At 37.4% G+C, this 24,802-nt stretch overlaps 1 protein-coding gene across 1 annotated transcript in view; it reads right to left on the bottom strand.

Annotated features, from left to right (window-relative positions):
• Nucleotides 1–8,184: 8,184 nt before the first annotated feature.
• The window catches only part of asic1a (acid-sensing (proton-gated) ion channel 1a), a 39,559-nt gene continuing 22,941 nt past the window's right edge, over nucleotides 8,185–24,802 (bottom strand). The window contains exons 3-10 of the mRNA XM_083555004.1: nucleotides 21,646–21,793; nucleotides 20,401–20,528; nucleotides 19,156–19,306; nucleotides 17,748–17,804; nucleotides 17,234–17,387; nucleotides 16,667–16,758; nucleotides 16,341–16,420; nucleotides 8,185–10,437 (exon numbers count right to left, since the gene is read on the bottom strand). Of these exons, the coding sequence (XP_083411130.1) occupies nucleotides 10,321–10,437; nucleotides 16,341–16,420; nucleotides 16,667–16,758; nucleotides 17,234–17,387; nucleotides 17,748–17,804; nucleotides 19,156–19,306; nucleotides 20,401–20,528; nucleotides 21,646–21,793 (927 nt within the window). The 3' untranslated portion in view covers nucleotides 8,185–10,320. The remainder of the gene's footprint in view (nucleotides 10,438–16,340; nucleotides 16,421–16,666; nucleotides 16,759–17,233; nucleotides 17,388–17,747; nucleotides 17,805–19,155; nucleotides 19,307–20,400; nucleotides 20,529–21,645; nucleotides 21,794–24,802) is intronic.

Here is a 24,802-nt window from a genome sequence, read left to right as displayed (position 1 = left end):
TGAACACACAACACATCTACCTTTCTCCTCTCCATCATATCAGCTATCTCTCTCCCTTTACCCGTCATAGTACCAACATTTAAAGTACCAACCCGAACCTCTACTCTCCTACACTGCTCCTTTTCCTGCCGTCTCTGTAGACGCCTTCCTCCTCTCCTTCTCCTCCTTCGGCCAACAGTAGCCCAATTTCCACCGGTACCCTGTCGGCTAACGATACCTGTGGCGGTCGTTGTTAACCCGGGCCTCGACCGATCCGGTATGAAATTCTCATTTGTGATCCGCATATTTGATTCGGCACATGTTTTACGCTGGATGCCCTTCCTAACGCAACCCTCCCCATTTACCCGGGCTTGGGACCGGCACTAAGAGTACACTGGCTTGTGCCCCCCTAATGGCTGGGTTAATTAATCCATTCATTAATCATTCATTATACATTTGATCCATTTGCAGTTAAAAAAAAAAAAAATCCACATTTATTATGTAAGTTATAGCATGATATCAGTTCCCACATCAGTCTCTTTGTTATCTTCACACCATTAACAATTATATATCACGTCCAACACGTTCACTATACAGGCAAAAGTTTGTGGACACATAACCATAAGATTTATATGTGCTTTTTTGAACGTCCCATTTCACATTCAGACCCCATTTGACTGATTAGAAGGTTGTGAGTTTAAATCCACGAATCACTAACTTGTCACTGCTGGGCCCTTGAGCAAGGCCCTTAATAGTAAATGTTTTAGGACTGTTTTGGCAGCACAAGGTGGACCAACACAGTATTAGGCAGGTGGTCGTAATGTTCTGTTTGATCTGTGGCCATAAAGGTATGACGGATCGGTGTATTTATACCACATACAGCTGCTGGAATTTGGCATCCCAATACTTTTGGAAATATCATTTTTTTTGATACACGAATGATTTAGGTTTGTTTCAGCATCCTGTAAATGAGCTGGTAATATAAAAAGAGAATTAGCATTAATATATATATATATATTTAAACAAAATCCTTGGTACCTTCTGACCAACTGGAGTGAAGGATTCATCAATGATGTGGAATGTCTTTCTGTCGATATTGTATTGGTGTTCTGTTTGACTGCGCAATGTATAAAATAGGAAAGCCAGGTACTGATGGTGGGGTGAGGAGGTCTGGGGTACAGTCCAAAGCAGGCCACTGAAGATCTTCCACTCCAAACCATGTAAAGCATATCTTTTTACGGAGCTGGCTTTGTGCACAAGGGCAAGATTATGCTGAAAAAGGTTTGGATCTGCTTGTTCAATTGAAGGGAAAATTTCATGCTACCACATCCAAAGACAACTGTGGGGCTCCAGTTGGAAGAATTCACCAGTGAGATGGAATAAATTCATGTTGATATTGAATTTCTGTTCTGTCTCACTGTGCAATGTAAAAAAAAAATATGCAAAAAGAAGACATTGCAGCCCTTTTTCTCCAAACCACTTTTCACTGGAATGAACGGTATTTCATCAGCGTGTACCACAGAAGGCAAAGTCACGCTAATGCCATACAGAACTACCATTTTTCTCTTTCTTCTGCTCCCCGAATAAAGAGAGAGACGAAACAGACCATTAAAAAACACATGCAGACCAAACAAATGCACAGTTCTTTTCGTAAATTTTCTCTGTAGACTCCCACACACACTCGTAAATGTATCCCCAGATCAGCGCGGTCCAATAGGTCGTATAGATGACTGCAAAAAGGCTCTGGTGTGGTAAAGGAGCCCCCATGTGGTTGTCTTTATTGTTATTAGCGGTGTAAACCTCAAGCTTTTACGTAATATGATATAATATTGATATGAATATGATTTTGGAATCAAGGTATACAGTTTTTAGTTATAATATTTTATATTGGGCATATATATATATATATATATATATATATATATATATATATATATATATATATATATATATATATATATATATATAAATATATATACAGTGAGGAAAATAAGTATTTGAACACCCTGCTATTTTGCAAGTTCTCCCACTTAGAAATCATGAAGGGGTCTGAAATTGTCATCGTAGGTGCATGTCCACTGTGAGAGACATAATCCAAAAAAAAATAAATCCAGAAAACACAATGTATGATTTTTTAACTATTTATTTGTATGATACAGCTGCAAATAAGTATTTGAACACCTGAGAAAGTCAATGTTAATATTTGGTACAGCAGCCTTTGTTTAGAATTACAGAGGTCCAACGTTTCCTGTAGTTTTTCACCAGGTTTGCACACACTGCAGGAGAGATTTTGGCCCACTCCTCCACAAAGATCTTCTCTAGATCAGTCAGGTTTCTGGCCGGTCGCTGAGAAACACGGACTTTGAGCTCTGGAGGTCTGGAGACTGGCTAGGCCATGCCAGAACCTTGATATGCTTCTTACAGAGCCACTCCTTTGTTATCCTGGCTATGTGCTTCAGGTCATTGTAATGTTGGAAGACCCAGCCTCGACCCATCTTCAATGCTCTAACTAAGGGAAGGAGGTTGTTCCCCAAAATCTCGCAATACATGGCCCCGGTCATCCTCTCCTTAATACAGTGCAGTCGCCCTGTCCCATGTGCAGAAAAACACCCCCAAAGCATGATGCTACCACCCCCATGCTTCACAGTAGGGATGGTGTTCTTGGGATTGTACTTACCATTCTTCTTCCTCCAAACACGTTTAGTGGAATTATGACCCAAAAGTTCTATGTTGGTCTCATCTGACCACATGACTTTCTCCCATGACTCCTCTGGATCATCCAAATGGTCATTGGCAAACTTAAGACGTGCCTGGACATGTGCTGGTTTAAGCAGGGGAACCTTCCATGCATGATTTTAAACCATGACGTTTTAGTGTATTACCAACAGTAACCTTGGAAACGGTGGTCCCAGCTCTTTTCAGGTCATTGACCAGCTCCTCCCGTGTAGTTCTGGGCTGATTTCTCACTTTCCTTAGGATCATTGAGACCCCACGAGGTGAGATCTTGCATGGAGCCCCAGTCCGAGGGAGATTGACAGTCATGTTTATCTTCTTCTATTTTCTGTGATGATTGCTCCAACAGTGGACCTTTTTTCACCAAGCTGCTTGGCAATTTCCCCGTAGCCCTTTCCAGCCTTGTGGAGGTGTACAATTTTGTCTCTAGTGTCTTTGGACAGCTCTTTGGTCTTGGCCATGTTAGTAGTTGGATTCTTACTGATTGTATGGGGTGGACAGGTGTCTTTATGCAGCTAACGACCTCAAACAGGTGCATCTAATTTAGGATAATAAATGTAGTGGAGGTGGACATTTTAAAGGCAGACTAACAGGTCTTTGAGGGTCAGAATTCTAGCTGATAGACAGGTGTTCAAATACTTATTTGCAGCTGTATCATACAAATAAATAGTTTAAAAATCATATATCGTGATTTCTGGATTTTTTTTTTTAGATTATGTCTCTCACAGTGGACATGCACCTACGATGACAATTTTAGACCCCTCCATGATTTCTAAGTGGGAGAACTTGCAAAATAGCAGGGTGTTCAAATACTTATTTCCCTCACTGTATATATATATATATATACATTACAGACCAAAAGTTTGGACACACCTTCTCATTCAAAGAGTTTTCTTTATTTTCATGACTATGAAAATTGTAGATTCACACTGAAGGCATCAAAACTATGAATGAACACATGTGGAATTATATATGGAATTATATACATAACAAAAAAGTGTGAAACAACTGAAAAATGTCATATTCTAGGTTCTTCAAAGTAGCCACCTTTTGCTTTGATTACTGCTTTGCACACTCTTGGCATTCTCTTGATGAGCTTCAAGAGGTAGTCACCTGAAATGGTCTTCCAACAGTCTTGAAGGAGTTCCCCGAGAGATGCTTGGCACTTGTTGGCCCTTTTGCCTTCACTCTGCGGTCCAGCTCACCCCTAAACCATCTCGATTGGGTTCAGGTCCGGTGACTGTGGAGGCCAGGTCATCTGGCGCAGCACCCCATCACTCTCCTTCTTGGTCAAATAGCCCTTGATGCCTTCAGTGTGACTCTACAATTTTCATAGTCATGAAAATAAAGTCATGAAAATAAAACTCTTTGAACGAGAAGGTTTCTCCAAACTTTTGATCTGTACTGTATATATATATGTATATATTTATGTATATAATATATTGTACAGTAATCCCCCGTTTATCGTGGGTGGTTTTGGACCTTAACCACTGCGATAAACGGACGCCACCCCAGAAATGCTATTTTATGTAAACAGTACTGTACATTTTACATAATTTTACATAATTTTATAAATAATAATGATATTTTTATTAATAAATGTAATTATTTCAACATAAAACTCCATGGAAACAATTCGCTATAAGTTTTTTGGTCTATCGTGCTAGCCACGAGAGACCGGGAAAATTAGTGTAACAAATTAGTTATGTAGCAAATGCAATTCCGCAATAAACCAGTGGGGGCGAGATTCAAACCTTACATATCAGGCATGGATTTTATATTATATTTTACAATAACAATGATTCTGATTCATTAGTCAATAGATGCCCCTGAACCTGCTACGATCTGATTCTGGTGAAGATACAACTCAATCTCCTTCAACATGATATAATTGTAGTGAAAAGAGACTAATATCCCAGTTTCAATTAAAATTTAATATTTATCCACTCATCGCTAGGAGGAGAATTTTGTCTCAACTTAACCAAGATCCTAATGAAAATCTCCCTGTAGGTAGCTAGCTAATTAGCTAGATACAGCTAGCTGGAAATGAAAGGAATTCGTTTTCGAAGCAAAACTGAGCAAATAAGCTGCTAGTTTTAGCAGATTTTAGTAATTAGTTGCTTTTTTTTTTATTTCAGTGTTTGCTAACTTGCTATCATTTGTAAGCTGTTATCAGTGTTTGGCTATGGGATATGCATTAATTTTATATCCTTACTCTGGGTTATGGCTTTAGTTAGTAGCCAGTGATAACTGCTAGATAAATGTACAAGATTTAGCAGAATTATTTATATACCCGTATCCCATTTTAATCACAGATGATCACTACATTGTAGTTCTTTCCTGCTGATGTTTTAGCTTGAAGTTGAAATTAGCTAGAAATTAGCTAGTGAAGTTTGAAAATACTTGCATATTAAAAATATTGAAAATTGAAAATACTTGATACATACAGAGCTCTGGTAATGAACTTTCCTTTTTCTTTCCCACATCCCAGAAAACAAGTACACAAAAAACAACAGAGTAGTACATTTATTTATTTATGAAAAAAAAAGAAAAATGTATCACATATAGTTTCTGAGGGTTTCTCAGTTCTGGTGTTACAGCACATTGCACTTTGCACATTTTCCTCGGTTCAGCTAACTTCTAACCACAATCGACTGAGAAACACCTCACAGCTTAATAAGCATAAAATAAACATGATTAACAGTTGTTACCAATAATAATGTCTTTAGTACACTCTACATAATATCAATTTATTTAGAGGTTACAGTTTACTATATATATATATATATATATATATATATATATATATATATATATATATATATATATATATATATATAGCAGCGTACAACAGTAAGTAACAAAATGGTGTAGAGATGATACAAATGGCATAAAATGAACAAAGAAAATGATGATATATACAATATAACAATAATGAAAGAAAATTATGAAAAAATACTACTTAAAGATTTTTATAACATCATTTCCCAGTACTGTACATATAGTCTACTCTACTTACAACCAAATCGTGTAGCGACCGGTCTGTCGGAACCAATCGTGGTCGTAAGTCGACGACTTCCTGTAGACTTTGTTTTCTATTTAAAATTTGGCAGTCACTGTGCATTCGCGAAAGCACAAACGGTAATGCAAGATTTGCAATTGCGTTTGGATTAAGTCCATGTATCTTCTGGTCATTCAATTTTCATTTTAGAAAAAAAAGTTGAAAAATTAAAAAGGATCGTTATTTACATTTTTTTCCTTTACACCAGAACCAAACTACTAAAAACCAAGTCATTTTCCATTTCTTTGTGGATCGAAGGAAACTAAAGCAAAATAGGGCATAGTTTTTTTTTTATGTCTAATTGCAGAACTAAAGAAGCAATACATCACAGCAGTGTCAGACCAAAAGTGGGCGGAGCTTATACTGTCGGTAGCGGTGGTTTTAATCTAATACTCACATTTTTCAGAAGGTATCAGGTATTTTACATTTATTTTTTATTCTATCAATATCTACAATATTTAATGATACTATAATATTTAATATTGTTTTGAATTATATGACCTAATGGTCACACAATCGTATGCACATGGGCCGTTAACCTCCGGATTTCATCTGATCACATTACAAAGCATATTTACACCCAATCCACACTTTGACTTGCACTCTGGTGTCTCCTCCCAATAAAACAACTATAAAAAAAAAATACATTAAGCCACATTCAGCGTAAAGAATCGGTTATGCTTTGGTGCCCTGTTGGTGCTCTGTAGCTTCTGTGATTTTGTGTGTTGGTTCCCGAGTTTTTCCCGGTTTCCTAACCGGTGTACAGTTTTCCATCTTCTCCCAAGTTTCTGCGCCCTATTTGTAAGACTGTGTTTTGTTAAAATGTCATTTGAACTGTTACATCACTTCATTTAAAAAGAAAAACATTTAAATAACGGCCCTTTTTTTCAACTCAATACACGGAGCGCATTATGTCACAGTTTATACATTTACATATGGAAAATGCAATTGCAAATACAACTTGCAATTCCTTTTAAATATCGTCTGGAATATCCTTTTATTTGTTTTACTGATGCACCAAGTCTCAAATCAAGCACCAAAATCCGATATGATGCACACATTCGCCAATTAACCCTCTGTGCTCGACAAACGCGTTCGGCGCGTTTTGCGGCATTTTTTTATCATAACAGCGAAACAAGCTTAAATTATTCTGCCTTTTGTAATCGTACAGATAAGCGCAACACATTATTTAAATCTACTTTTATTTGTACACATTCATAATAACAACAAAACGCTGGGCTTTTGTACAATATAGAAAACAGACAGGGGGCGCTCTCTGCTGTCACTGTCATCGCTTTACACAGAAACATAAATAAAACATGAATCTCGGTGAATACTTGCCTCACATAGCAAAAGTTCAGTTTGGTGTCTTTTGCGAATTTAATACACCATATTTACTTTAAAACATTTACAAGAATATTTTGTCTTCATGCTCCATGTTGAATTTGGTTTCACTAATAATAAACATACATTTGCACAAAGCATCAATATTTGTCCTTGGAAATGTTGATTAGAATATTAAAAACTTGAAAAGAATTTATTTAAGGTACATTTAGAACAGATAAAAATGTGAGATTAATCACAATTAATCAACTCATGACAATCATTCGATTAATCATGATTAAATATTTGAATAATTGACAACCTTATATATATATATATATATATATATATATATATATATATATATATATATATATATATATATATATATACATACAGTACAGTACTGTATACAGTATATATACAGTACTTTTGGTCTGTACTGTATATATATATATATATATATATATATATATATATATATATATATATATATATATGTGTGTGTGTGTGTGTGTGTGTGTGTGTGTGTGTGTGTGTGTGTTTTTGTGTGTACGTTGCTTGTCAAAAGCATGGAAACACCTAGCCTTATATAGTTTCTGAGACATGCACGTTCGTTTGGTTTCTATGCAAAAACACACAAGAATTGTACACTGAATGCCTGGAGGAAAGTTCTGTGGAGTCCAGAAGAACAGAAGAACTTCTAAAGTCAAACATGGAGGACGAAGCTTAATGAGGTTTTTTTTGGTGCAGGGAAGGTTGAAGACTTATTCTGGAAAGTAAAAGGAATCCTGAACCAACACTGCCACCATTCCAAACTTCACCATTACACCATGCAATTCCGTCTGGACCGCGACGATGCGCCAAAGCGTACGTCCAAACTCTGTAAGAATAACTTAGACAGCCAACAGTCGTCTGGTGTGTAGTCTGTCATGAATTCTCCTCAGTCACTGCACCTAAATCTTATCGAACTGCTCTGGGATGAACTGGACAACAAGAAAGAAATCTTCAACTAGTGAAGAACAACTTTGGCAAGTTTTACAAGAGGCACAGCAAAATATTTCAGCTGAAGGTTTGGAGATACGAACTGTCTGGATGCCAAGATTTATTGTTGCATAGATACAAAAGGAACATACATGTCAGAATTCACAGAATTTTCAGTGATTTAACAATTTTCAAATCATTTGGTGGACAGTTCTGAAACCTGTATAATGTGAAAGCAATACAAAGCAATACTGTTAAACTGTCTATTCATCAATAATTATGATTTTTATTTTTCAGTCATATCGCTCTTTCCTAACACACACTGCACCTAAAGCATCAGGACCACCAAGGAGCGAGAGAAGGATGCAACTCCAGCGTACAGAATAAACACAACACGCAGCCTGTATAAAGATTTTCAGTCCTCTGCACTTGCTTTGTCTTTTTAAAAATGCTTATCTGAATAGAACAAGCACAAATACACACATACATGCAAGGACACACACATTGTGCCCACAACACCCCCCACTCACACACACTCTTACGACAAACATTCCGACAGACATAACGTTGCAAACACACAAATTAAGAGCTTTCATGCAAGTTGCTGGCCGAGTCTTCAGTCGCATGTCACACTGTGCAAGCAGGTACAGAATAATGACATCATCAAAAAGTGTGTGTGTATGTATGTGTGTGTGTGTGTTTTGTTTTAGTCAATATTAAGACGTCATATCAACGTGTCCTGCTTTCTAATCAAATTTACAGTCTATAAAAAATACTTAGATCTGATTGGCTGAAAGGTGTCTGATATTTTCCTGAAATAAAATCAGTCCGAAACTAACTCCACGATACGTTTGAACTATGTAACCATGGCGACAGGTCACAGAGGTTTCTAACCATGATTGAAAAAAAATGATTAGAACGCAACAATATCAGGGTTCCTACATATTTTTTTACTTCAAAACTTCATACTTTTCCAGACTCAAATATGCAGACTTGCCTTAAGATTTTTAAAACAACATTTGACATCTGAAATAATGATTTTTAATTTCAATTATAGCCTGCGTTACGTTACAATTTCTAATGTTTTCCATGTGTTTAGTCGCACAGTCGAGTGCACTGTACTGCCATGGCAACTGCTGCTTCACAACCTTACAACCAATCACAGTTGTGCAGATCGCTGACTAAACAGCAGGCAGAAATAACGCAGGTTGAAGCGTCTTACGTTACGTCCATCGTACAGGAACGTAAGCGTTTTCAGATGTTTCAGTGTGGATGAGCAACTTTTGGGAAACGATCGAAAACAAAGTGTGCACGTGGACCTTTCTTTTAGACGAAAAACGCTGTTTTCAAATGTTTCCAAATTAGCGTTAGATGTAGCCTTTGTTTTTGACAAAGTTTGAATTTGATTTTTTTGTAAGAAAACACAAACATTTTTTAATACTTAGTGATCTTTTATCCATATTTATCCAGATCTAGAAATTACTCACATCAAATTACACACTTTTCCAAAATGGGTAGAAACCCTGCAAAAAACCCAAAAAGATACTGTACGATAAAAAAAAAAGCGCCATTGAAAGAACTGGCATACTAAGCTACCTAGCTAGCTAACTTAGCTGACATGTATTAAGAGATGGTGGTTGTTATGGCTACTGGAATGTTACATTCGGACATGAGAAATGAGAGAATTGGAAACAATTTTGGAAAAAAAAGTGACCCGGATATAGTGTGAACAGGATTGTTAGTTTCACAAGCAAACATATTATCAAAGCATTAGCATTAGCATCATACATCGTATGCTATGTTCTAAAATCAGGACCGTTCAGGAATAAACCTGACTCGCACACAGCCTCCGAACCTGTCGCATTATTTTGATTCAGTGAAAAATCCTGCAAGCGCTGATTTCCGACCCAAAACACGTGAAACACTTTGGAACACGCCTCAAAGGTTGGAGAAACATCAGGCGGCGGAGATCCTGTGGCTTCAAACGTTCAATATCAAAGAGAATCACAACAGGGGTTGTTTTTTGTTTTTTTTAGAGAACGATCTTTTGTCTTGGAAACTAGACTTTTCTTTCATAAACAAACACTTGTGATTTCTATTGTCTACACTTGTAAATTTGAAGCACAATCAAAGATTCTCTCAGAATGCCTGGTTATAAAGGGACTACATTTGATCTATCTATGTATTATTATATAGGTGGATTGATATAATAACATGACATAGCGCTGGTTTCGATGTCGCTAACGGAACTGGCTGACGTGACATTTGACGTCGTTGAGCCCCATCACCGTGTCGTGATCGCTGCCGTTGTTCTGGTCTTTCTTGTCCGAGCAGCGACACAGCTTGTATTTCGCTACCTGGAGATAAAACCAGAGAGAAGTGAGAGAATTTCAGAGCGGCAACGAGTGGAACAGTTTCCTAACTATTTCACAGAAATGCTTTATTTTTACGCTCTATGGTATTTCGGTTGAGCTGAGCTGACACTTTTTCTCTGTATCACCCGAGGTTTTGTTCCAATCAAAAGTTTCCATGGAACACCAGTTTACTTGATTGAAGCAACTTAAGGCTTGGATTTCTTTTTGTGGATTTTCTATTTGTGATGTGATACTGCAGTGCAACATGACAACGCTTTTACAGTGAAAAGCTAGGTTTATTATCAGCTAGTTTTAACTCTAAAGTGTTTTACTGCACATTTATGCTGATTTTTTGGGTTCCTAAGTGCCGACTATTACAGTTTTCATGGGATTCTCTGCGACGTGGTTTATTAGAGGTCATCAGAAAAGCTCCAAGCGATCTTATGCTGAACCAATCAGGTCGCAGAAAAAAATACAGGTTACAGTGCTACAGTTAGCCATGGGATATACACCGATCAGTTATAACATCATGACGGGTGAGTAAATAACACCTATTAGTGGGTGGATTTATTTATTAAGCAGCGAGTGAACATTTTGTCCTCAAAGTTGATGTTAGAAGCAGGAAAGATTGGCGGGCGTAAGGATTTGAGCGACTTAACGATATTGTGACGTCTAAACGACTGGGTCAGAGCATCTCCAAAACTGCAGATCTTGTGGGATGTTCCTGGTCTGCAGTGGTCAGTATCTATCAAAGGTGATCAGAGGCAGGAACAGTGGTGAACCAGCGACAGGGTCGTGGGCGGCCGAGGCTCATTGATGCACGTGAGGAGCAAAGGCTGGTCCATGTGGTTCCGATCCAACAGACGAGCTCTTGTAGCTCAAACTACTGAAGAAGTCAATGCATTTAATGCTCGACTGGTCAGAAGTGTTTTGGCAGCATAGGGGGACCAACACAATATTAGACAGTGGTCATAATGCTGTGCCCGATCGTGTTCTTAGCAATAACCAATAGCATTCCAGTTTGGATTAACATCTTTGGAAAAAAATATTAGCACTCAATAATGGACTCAAATATGGCATTTACACTGCAATTCAGTTTAATTCAATTCATTTCAGTCTTATTAATATATTATAGCACTTTCAATTGATTACAAATATACATTTCTGCATCAGAAATCAGTACCTATGAGTCGATACTCATTGTTAGTGACGAGGATGGACGGGATTAAAAATGTAATTAGGGAGTTTTGGTAGGACATTTTGGAGACATGGTGAGAGAGGAGCGATTTAAACGTTTTGGTCGTGTGCAGAGGAGGGACATGGGGTATATGAAGTAGTTGAAGAATGGATGGAGCCTTCAGACAGGAGGAAAAGAGGAAGGCCAAGGAGGAGGTTTATGGATGTAGTGAGTAAAGACATGCATGTGGTTGGAAGAGGCGGATGTAGAGAACAGAGTGGTATGGAGATGAATGATCCAACGGAAAGACAAAACGGCATGAGAAAGAAACCTCAAAAAGGAACCCATCCTCATCCTCATTGTCCATTCATTATAGTCCCATCATTGCTGAGGTTAATCAACTGTTCACTGATGGACACTGCAAAAATGTTCATTGTAACTGCACCGCTTTGCCACTGTAGCAGTTTATAGTAGTTGCTACTGTTTATATTGATTACAGCCCAGAATAATAATCACCTCTTTGAACACAGAAATCCAATTAAAACTCGTACACAGCATCACTTTATTGAATTAGACCGACTTTAGTAAAGAATATTGATAACTGAGAGTTAAAAGCAGTGAAGATTTATTTCGAGATGTGCACGATTGAGTAAAAACATCAATCACTTTGGAAAAAAAATTGGTATCTTTGCAAATATTTTAAAATCTATTAATTATTTCTTAGTAGAAGACTAGAGTAACCCAAATATAAGCTAAATATACCTATTTCTGGACAATGCATTCACTTATCCAAAGTTAAGGGCCTTGCTTAAGGGCCCAGCAGTGGCAGCTTGTTAATGCTGGGATTTAAACACACAACCTTCTGATCAGAAGTCCAAACTCTTTAATTATTACTTGTTACTCATTAACATTTCTATTAGCACCAAATTTAGCTTCTTTGTTAAAATAAATGCTAATAATAAAAAAAAACAATCGGACTATATCAAGCTTCAAATGTGTACAAATAACTTAAAATAGCTTTAATAATCATATATTTGGTTGATATAATAGGAAATACAGTAATGAGACAAAAGTATTGGGACACCGGCATTTGCAACACAAAGTTTGGAGGTACACAATTGTATAGAATGACTTTGGGTGCTAGGAAACATCTTCTAGTGAAACATCTTCTAGTGGAAATCTAGTGGAAATCTAGTGGAAAAAAAAGTTATTATAACAGTAAATGGGCACGAAATGTGAGGTGTCCACAAACTTTGTGTGCTAGGATGTGATTTTTTGGTTGCCGATAGCTGATTTAATTCAATATTAATTTAATAAATGATATTTATTTAGATTAAAAAATTGCTTCATTAAACATGAACCTCATCTTGAATGTACGACAGCAAAAAAATACAAATTAAAAACTACGGAAAGATTTAAGATTTTACGAAATTTAAGTCCGAGCAATACGAGAATCAAGTGGAAATATTTTGAGAATAAAGTTAAAATTGCAAGAACAAAGCCGAAATATAGCAATGCGAGATTAAAGTGGTAATAATTTGAGAAAAATCACAGAATTGTTTTACCGTTTTGCATAAAACTGGATGAGGAGGATTTAGTTCAATCCTACTTTAGGTTAGAATTTAGCAATAAGGAAATTCTTTGTCTTTTAGCGCATCAACACGGAGTAATAATTCGTAAACGTACACGGCAGCGGTTTTGTAGGACACGTAATTTATTCAGACAGACATTGAGGAAATTGCCTCAGTCTGAAATGGCGACCAGTGATCGACTGCGAGCATATCCATCTGCGTGCTATTAGAAGAGGAGATTTTTCTCAAGGAACTATGAGGATGATGAGCAAAGAAATCGACCATGAAGGAGTTGCTCAATATTACAAATTTATTCTCGTATTGCTACAACTTTAATCTCGCAATCTTCGATTTTTTTTTTTTACATTTTTTAACTAAATCACTGGAAGAAACATTAGCACTACAGCTAAAACTGTGAACTGATCAGCACTGCGCTGTCTCTTCCCCTGAATACGATCTCCTCTTAGTGATCATTGTACTGCTGTGTGTTTGCAAACTTTATGTCGAAACGTGTAGGTTTGTGCTGTTTTATGTAACACTAATGTTCCTTGAGGAACGCTCTTCCGTTTCACCGTGTACACCAGCCCCTTGATTTGACTTCTTTTAAACTGAGTTTGATTGGACGATGGAACAAATCGACTCGTCCTGATTTAGTGATAAGAGCTGGAATTCCCATGACTAATGAGCAGTTGTGTGAGTAGGAGGAGTTGGCAGAGCAGTTGGAAGATCACCAGAATGAAACGTTATCCACAGATTCTGCAGATTTTATGTGCAAGAAAGACACGTAGGATTTCTTTGCAGCAAATGAAGCAGGAATGATACTTTGAGACCAATCGGATGATCACAGAATACTTTTTCTTGGCGGTGCTGTATGACAATTGGACACTATTAATAGTGGGTTATGGAGGGTCAGTGAAGCTTTCACGTAATGCATATGCAGTCATTTAGGAGGTCAAGTAAAAACAGAAGTGACTATGATGCATTCGCCTTTTTTCTAAACCAAACAATATTTGCCATAGTTTGAGCAGTGTTTTGGCTAAAATCACTTCATAAGAACATTCTCTACCTTTTACCTACATTAAATGTCACTCATTTGTGTTGCATTTTATAAAACATACCGATTGCTCAATCAGAATCTGATCAAACACACGTCTCGCTGTTCACTCCATCAGAATCAGACTCCGATCAAACGTACATCTTACTGTTGCCACTATCAAAATCAGAATCTTATCAAACACATGTCTTCATTTTCATGGAAACCGTTTTATTTTAATCTGAGCTGTTTGATATGGTGAAGAATGAGACGTGTGTTTGATCAGAGTCTGATTCTGGTAGAGTCAACGATGAGATGTGTATTTGATCAGATTCTAATTCTGATAGTGCCAATAGTCAAAAGACAAAAGACGTGCGTTTGATCGGATTCTGATAGAATATATGAGATATATGAGATCAGATTCTTCTCATCATTCACTCTGATCATTCACTCTGATCGAGTGAATGATCAGAGTGAATGATGAGAAGAATCTGATCAAACACTTCTCATAGTTTACGCGAATAAAATTCGAATCAGAAGCGAATTAAACGTGCGTTTAATTCGATTCTGATTCGAATTTTATTCGCGTAAACAATGAGAAGCGTTTGATCAGATTCTTCTCATCATTCACTCTGTAAGAATCTAAATCTAATCAAATACATTTCTCATCATTAACTCTAAATAAAATTGAATCAGAATCTGATCAAACGCACGTCTCACTGTTCACTTTATCAGAATCAGACTCTGATCAAACACATCTCATCATTTACTATATCAGAATAAGAATCCGATCAAACATATGCCTTACTATTGGCACTCACTCTATCAGAATCAGAATCTGATCAAATACACGTCTTATTCTCTCTATCAGAATCAGAATTCGATCAAACACACATCTCATCATTCACTCTATCAGAATTAAAATCTGATCAGATATACATCTCATCGTCCGCTCTATCAGAATCAGAATTTGATCAAACACATGTCTCATCATTCACTCTAATAAAATTAGAATTAGAATCTGATCAAACGCACATCTCACTGTTCACTATATCAGAATCAGAATTCGATCAAACACACATCTCATCATTCACTCTATCAGAATTAAAATCTGATCAGATATACATCTCACTGTTCACTATATCAGAATCAGAATCGTATCAACTGTACTTCTTACTATTGGCACTATCAGAATAAGAATTCTCATCATTCACTCTATCAGAATCAGACTCCGATCAAACACGTCTCATATATTCTATCAGAATCCGATCAAACGCACGTCTTTTGTCTTTTGACTATTGGCACTATCAGAATTAGAATCTGATCAAATACACATCTCATCGTTGACTCTACCAGAATCAGACTCTGATCAAACACACGTCTCATTCTTCACCATATCAAACAGCTCAGATTAAAATAAAACGGTTTCCATGAAAATGAATTTAGATTAAATCAGAGAAAGAAAAAAAAAGGAAGGAAAAAAAGTGACTCGTATATGTGAGTCATGTCTCTAAATCGATATGCGTTAAAAGAGTCAAATCAAACAGTTGATATATTTGCAAATGACATTTAACTGCTACTTATATCTCCGAGGAAACAAACACAGATGAGTACGACCGCAAGCTACCGAGCAAACCTGCGGTTTCCTGACATTAGACTTTTAGGTTACAAAAGATTTCCATAAAACGCTTTTTTCTTTTTCGTTTTTTTTTTTTGCAAACTAATAAATATTAATGATAAACGTGGTTGCCAGGGAGCGCTGGAGAAGAAGAGAAAATCATATACAGACATAAATTTGTACCATTCAATAGGGTTTATAGACATTCAAGAATTACACAAAAGAGCTACATAATAATAATAACAACAACAACAATAATAATAATAATAACAACAACAACAACAACAATTATTATTATTATTGTTGTTGTTATTGTTATTATTATTATTATTATTATTATTATTATTATTATTATTATTATGATTATTATTATTATCCCTTTAATTAGATTTATATAATTATACCAATTTTATACAGGAGCCGGGTTGCCAGATCAGTCCTAATTCACTTAAATTACAAAACAGGACAAAAAAAGAAAAGCGCAACATTCAGAGCTTTTGAACGCACCTCATACAGATAATCAAAGAGCTCCAGGATGGTGAGGATGCTTGCTCCGATGAAAAGTCCCATCTGTCCTCCAATATCACCTGCAAACACACACACATACAGAAACCAAAAAAAATACCATATTCAATCATTTCAGAAGATATGATCATCAATAATCATGTAATAGAAACGCCAATGTGCTCGATCTACAGGTTTAGTGATGATCTGAGAAGAGATGAAGGAAAATGTTTATCTCTCTCTCTATAGAAAAGCTCATACTCCTTAAATTTTTCCATCTCTTTTTAAAAGTGAAATGTCCTCAGAGAGATATTTGACCTTGAACTCACCCAACAGTCCTGCTACTTCATAGGCTTTCCTCTGCTCAATCGTCTCGTAATTCAGGGCTTCGAAAAAGACGTCGAGAACGAGGATGTTGTCTCTGGAAAAAAGATAAAAACCAACAACATACCTACACATCGCAATTTAATCAGATGAATGCAAACCTGATGTCACAAAAGGCTACGCCAAAAAGCAATAATAAGAATTTCAAGAAAATTTTAGAAACCGTTATATCTGTAAAACTCCTTACTTCTTCAACAAGTAACCATAGGTTGCTGTGGAGGCTTCAACTCAAGAACCATAAAGATAGATTTGGATTGTAATCAATGTAAACAGTTTGCTACAATGACTTGGGGCTAAAATTTACCTAATTACAATCTACCTGCTGCTGTTTTCATCTAAAACACTAGCAACCCATTTCCATCCCATCACCAGACACCACCCACTCTGCTGTAACAACATACCCCCCCATGACTAAGCCTGATAACTAACCAGAGCCAGGCAGGGGGGTGGAGATACATTTCTGGGTTTTAAAAAAAGTTCAACAAAAGTCTATAATAAAAGTCTTTACTCACGCGATGTATTTCTCGGATTTGCTGTATTTCTTGGCCAGGTATTTAGTGGAGGCTTTGCTGGGGATCTTGACGAATGAGAGCTCCTTGCTGTAGCGTGTGGTGTTGCATGGAGTCTCGCACATGCAGTACTCATTATCCCTCTCCACCAGGTACGCTGAGGGGAATACAGCGGAAAAGCAGAGTTTTATTCAAATTGAGCAAAAGTTTGTATACCCTGAGTGCTTGATGGATGGCGTGTATATATTACAAGCCTTGTAAGTAAACGTCACAGTTTTAAAAGCAATGCATTCAATGCAATACAGCTGTATTTAAACTTGGAAGAACGACACATACAGAGCGAGGCTGAATGGAAATCAGTATAGTTCAGATGAAATAGAAATCTTACATTTAAATAGAGTAATTAACCAATTAATGAATGAATTAATTAATATTTTTTCATTTTTTTTCTCCTTTTTTAAAAGATTTAAACATGACTATGATGCAACACACATTAAAAACCCGTTTAGTTTCTTACCGAGTGCCGAGTCCGCACATACTTTATAGAGCTCAGGGCTGCAGTACGGAGCATCGCCTGAAGGGGCAGTACAGAGAGAAAAGTTTTATTCCTCTTATACCACAACAATATGCAAATGCTTCTCAAGATAAAGTAAAGAAGTTTGGGTTCTGACATGAACCCAAACTTCATGTCAGAACCCAAACGTAAACTAGCCTACGTCTGTGGCGTGTGAGAGCCAGGAAATGATACACCAGTGGTAGATTGAAAATGTTGCGCAATGAGAAGAAACAGGTTGATGGACTGAAAACGGGACACGACGAAAATAAAAAATATTGATCATGTAATCAAATAGATTAAAACTGAAGTAACGAGTCTGGTTAAAACATTTTAGAAGTGGTAAGTACAGATATTTTTGTAACAAAATGTAGAGTGAAAGTAAAATAGTGAGGTAAAATTTAGCAGAAAATTCGACTTAAGTAAAGTAATGAGATATATATATATATATATATACTTCATTACTTCGCACCTCTGCTAAACGGAAATTACCCAGAAAAGTAAAAGAGGTGATCTATTAGAACCCTATGTGATAACTGATGCTCTACAGACCCTTTTACTGCCGTCGTCACGGTTACGTCACGGCGCTAGCTGGAGGCAAAACAAAAGGTAAACAGGTGGCGCCCAATACAATACCGGAGCGGAGTCGGCTACACACGCAGCGCAAATGTCATCTTATTGTGTTGTTGGGTGCCAGAATCGATGGAGGCTCCAATTTATAATTTTATTCCATACCTGCTGCCACTGCCAGACAACAACATCAGCTGCGGTTAAACACAATAAAAACGAGCGGACTGGACAGAAACCATCACCAAAAATACTTGCGTTTGCACACTTTGAGGCGGAAAAGATTAAAGACATTATTGTCTTTTGTTGATATGATCGATAGTTTTGTTACGCAGATAAAGATTGCACCCTAATTATATACTGTGGAACAAGTTAGTAGATTTTTCATCTACCGCTAACTTTTTAGCATATAAGACAGCTAACGAACAGAGACTAAACAAAGATTTTTTTGGGTCGTCTCCCTTTCTATAGTTGTCATAACTCCAATTGCAGAAAGAGAGAGAAAACAGCAAACAGGCCAATATTATATTTGTCATGTGTGTTTAATCATTTGCTAACGTTTGCCACCATTAGTAGCCAACAAAAGGATTGATTGTGAGTAAGAACATGTGTCGTTACATAGTCAGATTTTTGACCATTTATTGTTTGAAACCAAATGAGCAAAAAACGTAATAGCTAGTGGTCAGGGAACTCTTTCTGCCCACCTAAGCTTCGCCCACAAAAACATCACAATGTTTGCTAACTGAAAAAGGATCTACGCCGAGCTCTACACCACTGACACTATTAGTGATGTTTTGCGGTTTACCGGGCATGTGCACCATGCGGCAGTTGCAGTTCTCCACCAGGTAGCGCGTCTCGCAATCTATGCGACAAGCGCTGAGGCTGTAAGTGCTGAAAAAATCGGAATCCAGCGAATTCATCTTGCAGTTCCCCCATGGAGGTGGCAGGAACACCAGCTGAGAAACGTAGATTGAAAAACATGTGCACACACAAACACAGCACATCAGGGGGGGAAGGAATTGAAATCCTCTACATGCATGATTACATCCTGTGGGAATTTACAATTATCTGGTTTAGAAGCCAGAAACAATCCACATTCTAATACTCGACTCAGTATACGGTAAGGACGTGAATCTCCATAACGGAGGTTAATACATTATAGATAAACATGAAGCAATTAGCGATGCTATACAATTCACCCCCATGACGATGCGATCCGATTTCAATTTGATTCAACACATTTATTGCTTTAATTCAGACAGACAGCAAATCATCAATTTCCTTAAGTGCTTTCTGACTTTTAATGCATTCCCCCTTTCCCAAACATGCCTTTCTGTTCTTTCTCCAGGACAATGCAGCTCTACCTCTGCCATGTTAATCTATATTTTAGGTGACTAGCATGACATTTCCCCTTCACTTGAACTAGGAGACGCAAACGTGTTCCAGCCTAAATATGCCCCTGTGCACAAAGCCAGGTTCATGAAGATATACTTCACATGGGTTGGAATGAAACATCTCCTTCTATAGAGAAATGGAACAGCTTTGGGATGAAGGTTTTCTTTTCATGCAGACTGCACCCCAGGCCTCCTCATCTAACCTACATCAGTATCTGACTTTACTAACCGGCTGAATGAAAACACATCCTCCCAAAATCAAGTAGAACATCTTCCCAGAAGAGTGGAGGTTATTATAATAGCAAATGGGGACTAAATATGGAATGGGATGTTAAAAAAAAAACCAATAATATTATCTTACAGTATATTCAAGTGTCCACAAACTTCTGATCTATCTATCTATCTATCTATCTATCTATCTATCTATCTATCTATCTATCTATCTATCTATCTATCTATCTATCTATCTATCTATCTGTCTGTCTGTCTGTCTGTCTGTCTGTCTGTCTGTCTGTCTGTCTGTCTACGCTACATAGACAGATTTTCAGGTTTCATATTACATTGGAGAATGAAACCTTTTTCTTTTAAAATCATTACCATTCAAAAGCTGTATTTAACATTTCGTGACATTTCCAGAATACACACACGCGACGTACCCGCTGCTCCTGGCAGGACACAAAGGTCTGGAATCCCGGAGCGACGCCGAAACCCAGCTGATCGATGAACGGCGGCTCGGATTGACTGTGAACCTGAACTTTGATCCCTGCTTCAAAGGATGTCTCTTCTGATTAACGAGAGGAATAACACACACACACACACACACACACACACACACACACACACACACACACACACACACACACACACGCACACACACATTGAGAGAGAAAACATGAAAGCAATTCAGGTATAACTGAGTGAAAACAGACAAGAGTTTCTAATATTGTAATTATTATTATTATAATTATTATTACCAGAATTGGTTAAAGATACATCAAAATGTATTTTTTAAATAAATTACCAAATACTTTAACTTTAAGAGTATCAAAATAAACTACAAAATACAGCAGTCACACCAAATAAATAAACTACTGTATTTTTGTACTTCAAAAATACTAAAAATTACTTTTACATAGAAAAATTTCTTCTACACAATGATTTTTGATATCAACAGCTTTTCTCTGGGTCGAGTCACACAATAAATCTGACATATGCAACCAGTTAACAGGTCAAATATTCACATATATGATCCCTGTGATCTCCCAGATGAAGGTTAGTTTTAAAGTAGCCAAGTTTAATGTTGAACAGTTTGCGAATGACTGTTTGGTCATTCGCAAACGAATGGGTGTTTGGTAACGAAGGGCTGCTTTACATCAGCAGCACTGATTCAATGACAATCAAGTCATTCATAAGAAGACGACTGATGGCACCTGCGTCCATATCAACTAGTTTCTAACTAATTAATCCTTTGATTGTTGATCATGATTAGAATAATATATTATGTGTCAGGCAGTCGTTCAAGCTACTTTAATTAGGGTGCAAAAACAAATATTTATTTATAATTCATCGGACGCGTGTTTGAAAGCTGTCAAGCAGCAAGTTTTTTTTACCTTCACCACCTTCTTTCATATGGATCAACTTTCTGTTCTGATCTTAACGAGTCTGGACAAAATACTGAATTGGCAACAGTTAGAGGCCGCATTCTTATGATGTCATCATGTAGAACTTCTTACAAAGTAAAATCCTATTTTATATTTCAAATCCGTATGTAAAATATGTGTAACATAAATACTGCCTATCGCTGATTATAACTACTACTGCAATTGGTCAACAATTTTGTTGTGTGTGTTTGTGTGTTTGTGTGTGTGTGTGTGTGTGGGTGGGTAGTTGGGTGGGTTCACCTGTTTCTCCCCACACAGGTAAATATTCATCTTGCTGGATGTCCAGCATGAGCTCCAGGCCGTTCCCCATCCCGCCCTTCACACTGAGCAGTGGCGGTCCGCTCTCACCCGAGTTAAACGTGTAGCACTTTCCGTAGCGTGTAAACACCTGCAAACACACACATACACACATATACACACACCATGAGTATTACAGCTTTTGAAGCACTTGTGCAGATCATAAAAGCAATTTCTCGTTGCTGTGACCAAATTGCGAACGCTTTAGTACATCGTTTTATTGATCGTGTACGATTGTCTGCTGTTTCCTATATTATCTGTTGGTTAAGTCACGTTGATCAAAATATATTATACTGGTTTTTCACCTGAATAGTCTCAACATCCAAAACATCTCGGCTTCAGTTCATTGAACGCATGATGTGTGAAGCTAAATCTGGAATGTCACTAATAAAGGCATCAGATCAACCAGTCATCAACTCGTTCTATAAAACAGGTCAAAGTTGAATCTTATGAACCTTCAGTTGGCGACAAAACAATTTCTGAAAATGGATGAACAACCAAGAATCGAACGAAAAACTAGTACAGATCTTTTACAATCAATATACAGTACATACAGCATTCATTCCACTCATCGGAAACCAAACTGTAGTTTACATCAGGAATCGCTGAAACCATGAGCCGTTATACTGGCAGCGTGACTAAACATTTAGACGATCTTTTTTGGGACAATGACAGAAAGATTTGGAGAAAAGTGCAGGCTTCTGCAAGTAATCCATTGTGTTGTGCTGTTTGTACAAATTGTTTTGAGAAACGCACGCACTGGTTCGCAAAGATTTAGAATGATTTGAGAAATGAGACTGAATAAATCTGTTCTGATTTATAATCACACTCTTGGTGACACCCAGATGAGGATGGGTTCTCTTTTGAGTCTGGTTCCTCTCAAGGTTTCTGCTTAAATACCATCTATGGGAGTCTTTTACATTCTGTAAACCTGCTTTAAGAAAACTTCCAATGTTAAAAGCGTTATAGAAATCGAGGTGAATTCTGAGGGTCTCAAAGGGCCGAGGCCTGGTGAACATGAACATGACTGACATCTCAGACATGAGCAGTAAAAGGACCCACTAGAAGAAAAGATTTCTTTTTCTCTATCTATTTCTTCCCTTCTTTTGACTTTTTTTTTTTTTTACAATTATTGCTCTTAATCTTCCTTTTCCCCTTTCCTTACTTTTCTATTTCGTTCACCCCCCCTTTCCATCATGCCCCTCCCCCCCTGCATTCTTTGTCCCAACTTCTTCGTCTCCTCCTTTTTTGTTTCTCATTAAGCAAAACCGTGACTTTTTTCTCCTTCATTTACTTTTTTCTGTTTTTTGTCATTTGTTTGTAAATTTAAACAAATGAAGTTATTTTTAATGTTTGGTGATAAACATCTGATGAATTATTCAGCTGCTACAACCACAGACTGGCACACACACACACACACACACACACACACACACACACACACACACACACACACACACACACAGAAAGAGGTTCTCTACATTTCTCTACATGATGTGGATTGTTTTCCATCACACTCATTTTGTCATGATTATGACTGCAAATAAAACAGAATTACAGTCCATTGGAAAGCGAGGAGAGAGAGAGAGAGAGAGAGAGAGAGAGAGAGAGAGAGAGAGAGAGAGAGAGAGAAAGAGAGAGAGAGAGAGAGAGAGAGAGAGAGAGAGAGAGAGAGTGAAAGAGAGATAGAGTGAGTGAAAGAAGAGAGACAGAAATAAGGTACCATTTAGACCTGCTGAGTTATAAGAGAGATTCAGTTACTATGGTAACAGCATCCATAAAGAGAAACAAACACACACACACACACACACACACACACACACACACACACACACACACACACACACACACACACACACACACACACACACACACAGTGTGTGCTCATTGTCCATTTATTTCTTTGATATGTTGCTAAATTATTAAAGCTCCTTTAACAAACAACGCTTTGGGCGGTATATTGCTTTTTGCAGTGTGTGTGTGTGTGTGTGTGTGTGTGTGTGTGTGTGTGTGTGTGTGTGTGTGTGTGTGTGTGTGTGTTTGTTTGTCTTTGTTTCACTTTATGGATATGTGTGTGTGTGTGTGTGTGTGTGTGTGTGTGTGTGTGTGTGTGTGTGTGTGTGTGTGTGTGTGTGTGAGAGAGAGAGAGAGAAAGAGAGAGAGAGAGAGAGAGAGTTAACAGGACATGTTTAAATATCTTGGTAAGGATCAAATGTGAGCATGAATATTTGACCTTGTGGAAATTTTAGACTCACCAGGAAAAATACATACAGTGAGGAAAATAAGTATTTAAACACGCTGCTATTTTGCAAGATCTCCCACTTAGAAATCATGGAGGGGTCTGAAATTGTCATCGTAGGTGCATGTCCACTGTGAGAGACATAATCTAAAAAAAAGAATCCAGAAATCACAATGTATGATTTTTTAACTATTTATTTGTATGATACAGCTTACTTATACTTATTTTCCTCACTGTAAATATATTGCATTGGTAGCTGCTTTATATTTATCTTTAATGTATCGTATCGTTGGATATGCATCGAGATGTGAATCACATCAGCTTCAGTTATGGAGATGCACATCCCTAATATATATATATACTATAACCAAGCCATTAGGGTTGCACAAGCCAGTGCACTCTTAATGCCGGTCCCAAGCTCGGATAAATGGGGAGGATTGTGTTATGAAGGGCATCCAGAGTAAAAACATGTGCCAAATCAAATATGAGGATCAGGAATCAGAATTTCATATCGGATTGGTCGAGGCCCGAGTTACCAACAACGGCCACAGGTATCGTTAGCCAACAGGGTACTGGTGGAAATTGGGCTACTGTTGGCCAAAGGAGGAGAAGGAGAGAAAAAAGAGACGGCAAGGAAAAGAGAAGTGGAGGAGAGTGGAGGTTGGTATGGGCACTTTAAATGTTGGAGTGAGTTGGATGGAGTGGAAGAAGGTGTACCTAGAAATGAAAGATTGCTGATTGGGGCAGATTTAATTAGGCATGTAGGTGAAGGGAACAGAGGTGATGAGGAGGTGATGAGGAGGTATGGTCTTAAGGAGAGGAATGTGGAAGGGGGGAGGGTGGTAGATTTTGCTAAAAGAA

This window comes from Silurus aristotelis (genome assembly GCF_946808225.1).
Source record: "Silurus aristotelis genome assembly, chromosome: 11".
NCBI lineage: Eukaryota > Metazoa > Chordata > Actinopteri > Siluriformes > Siluridae > Silurus > Silurus aristotelis.
Note: the sequence above shows the minus strand (reverse complement) of the source record. Positions and strands in the feature narration are given on the sequence as shown.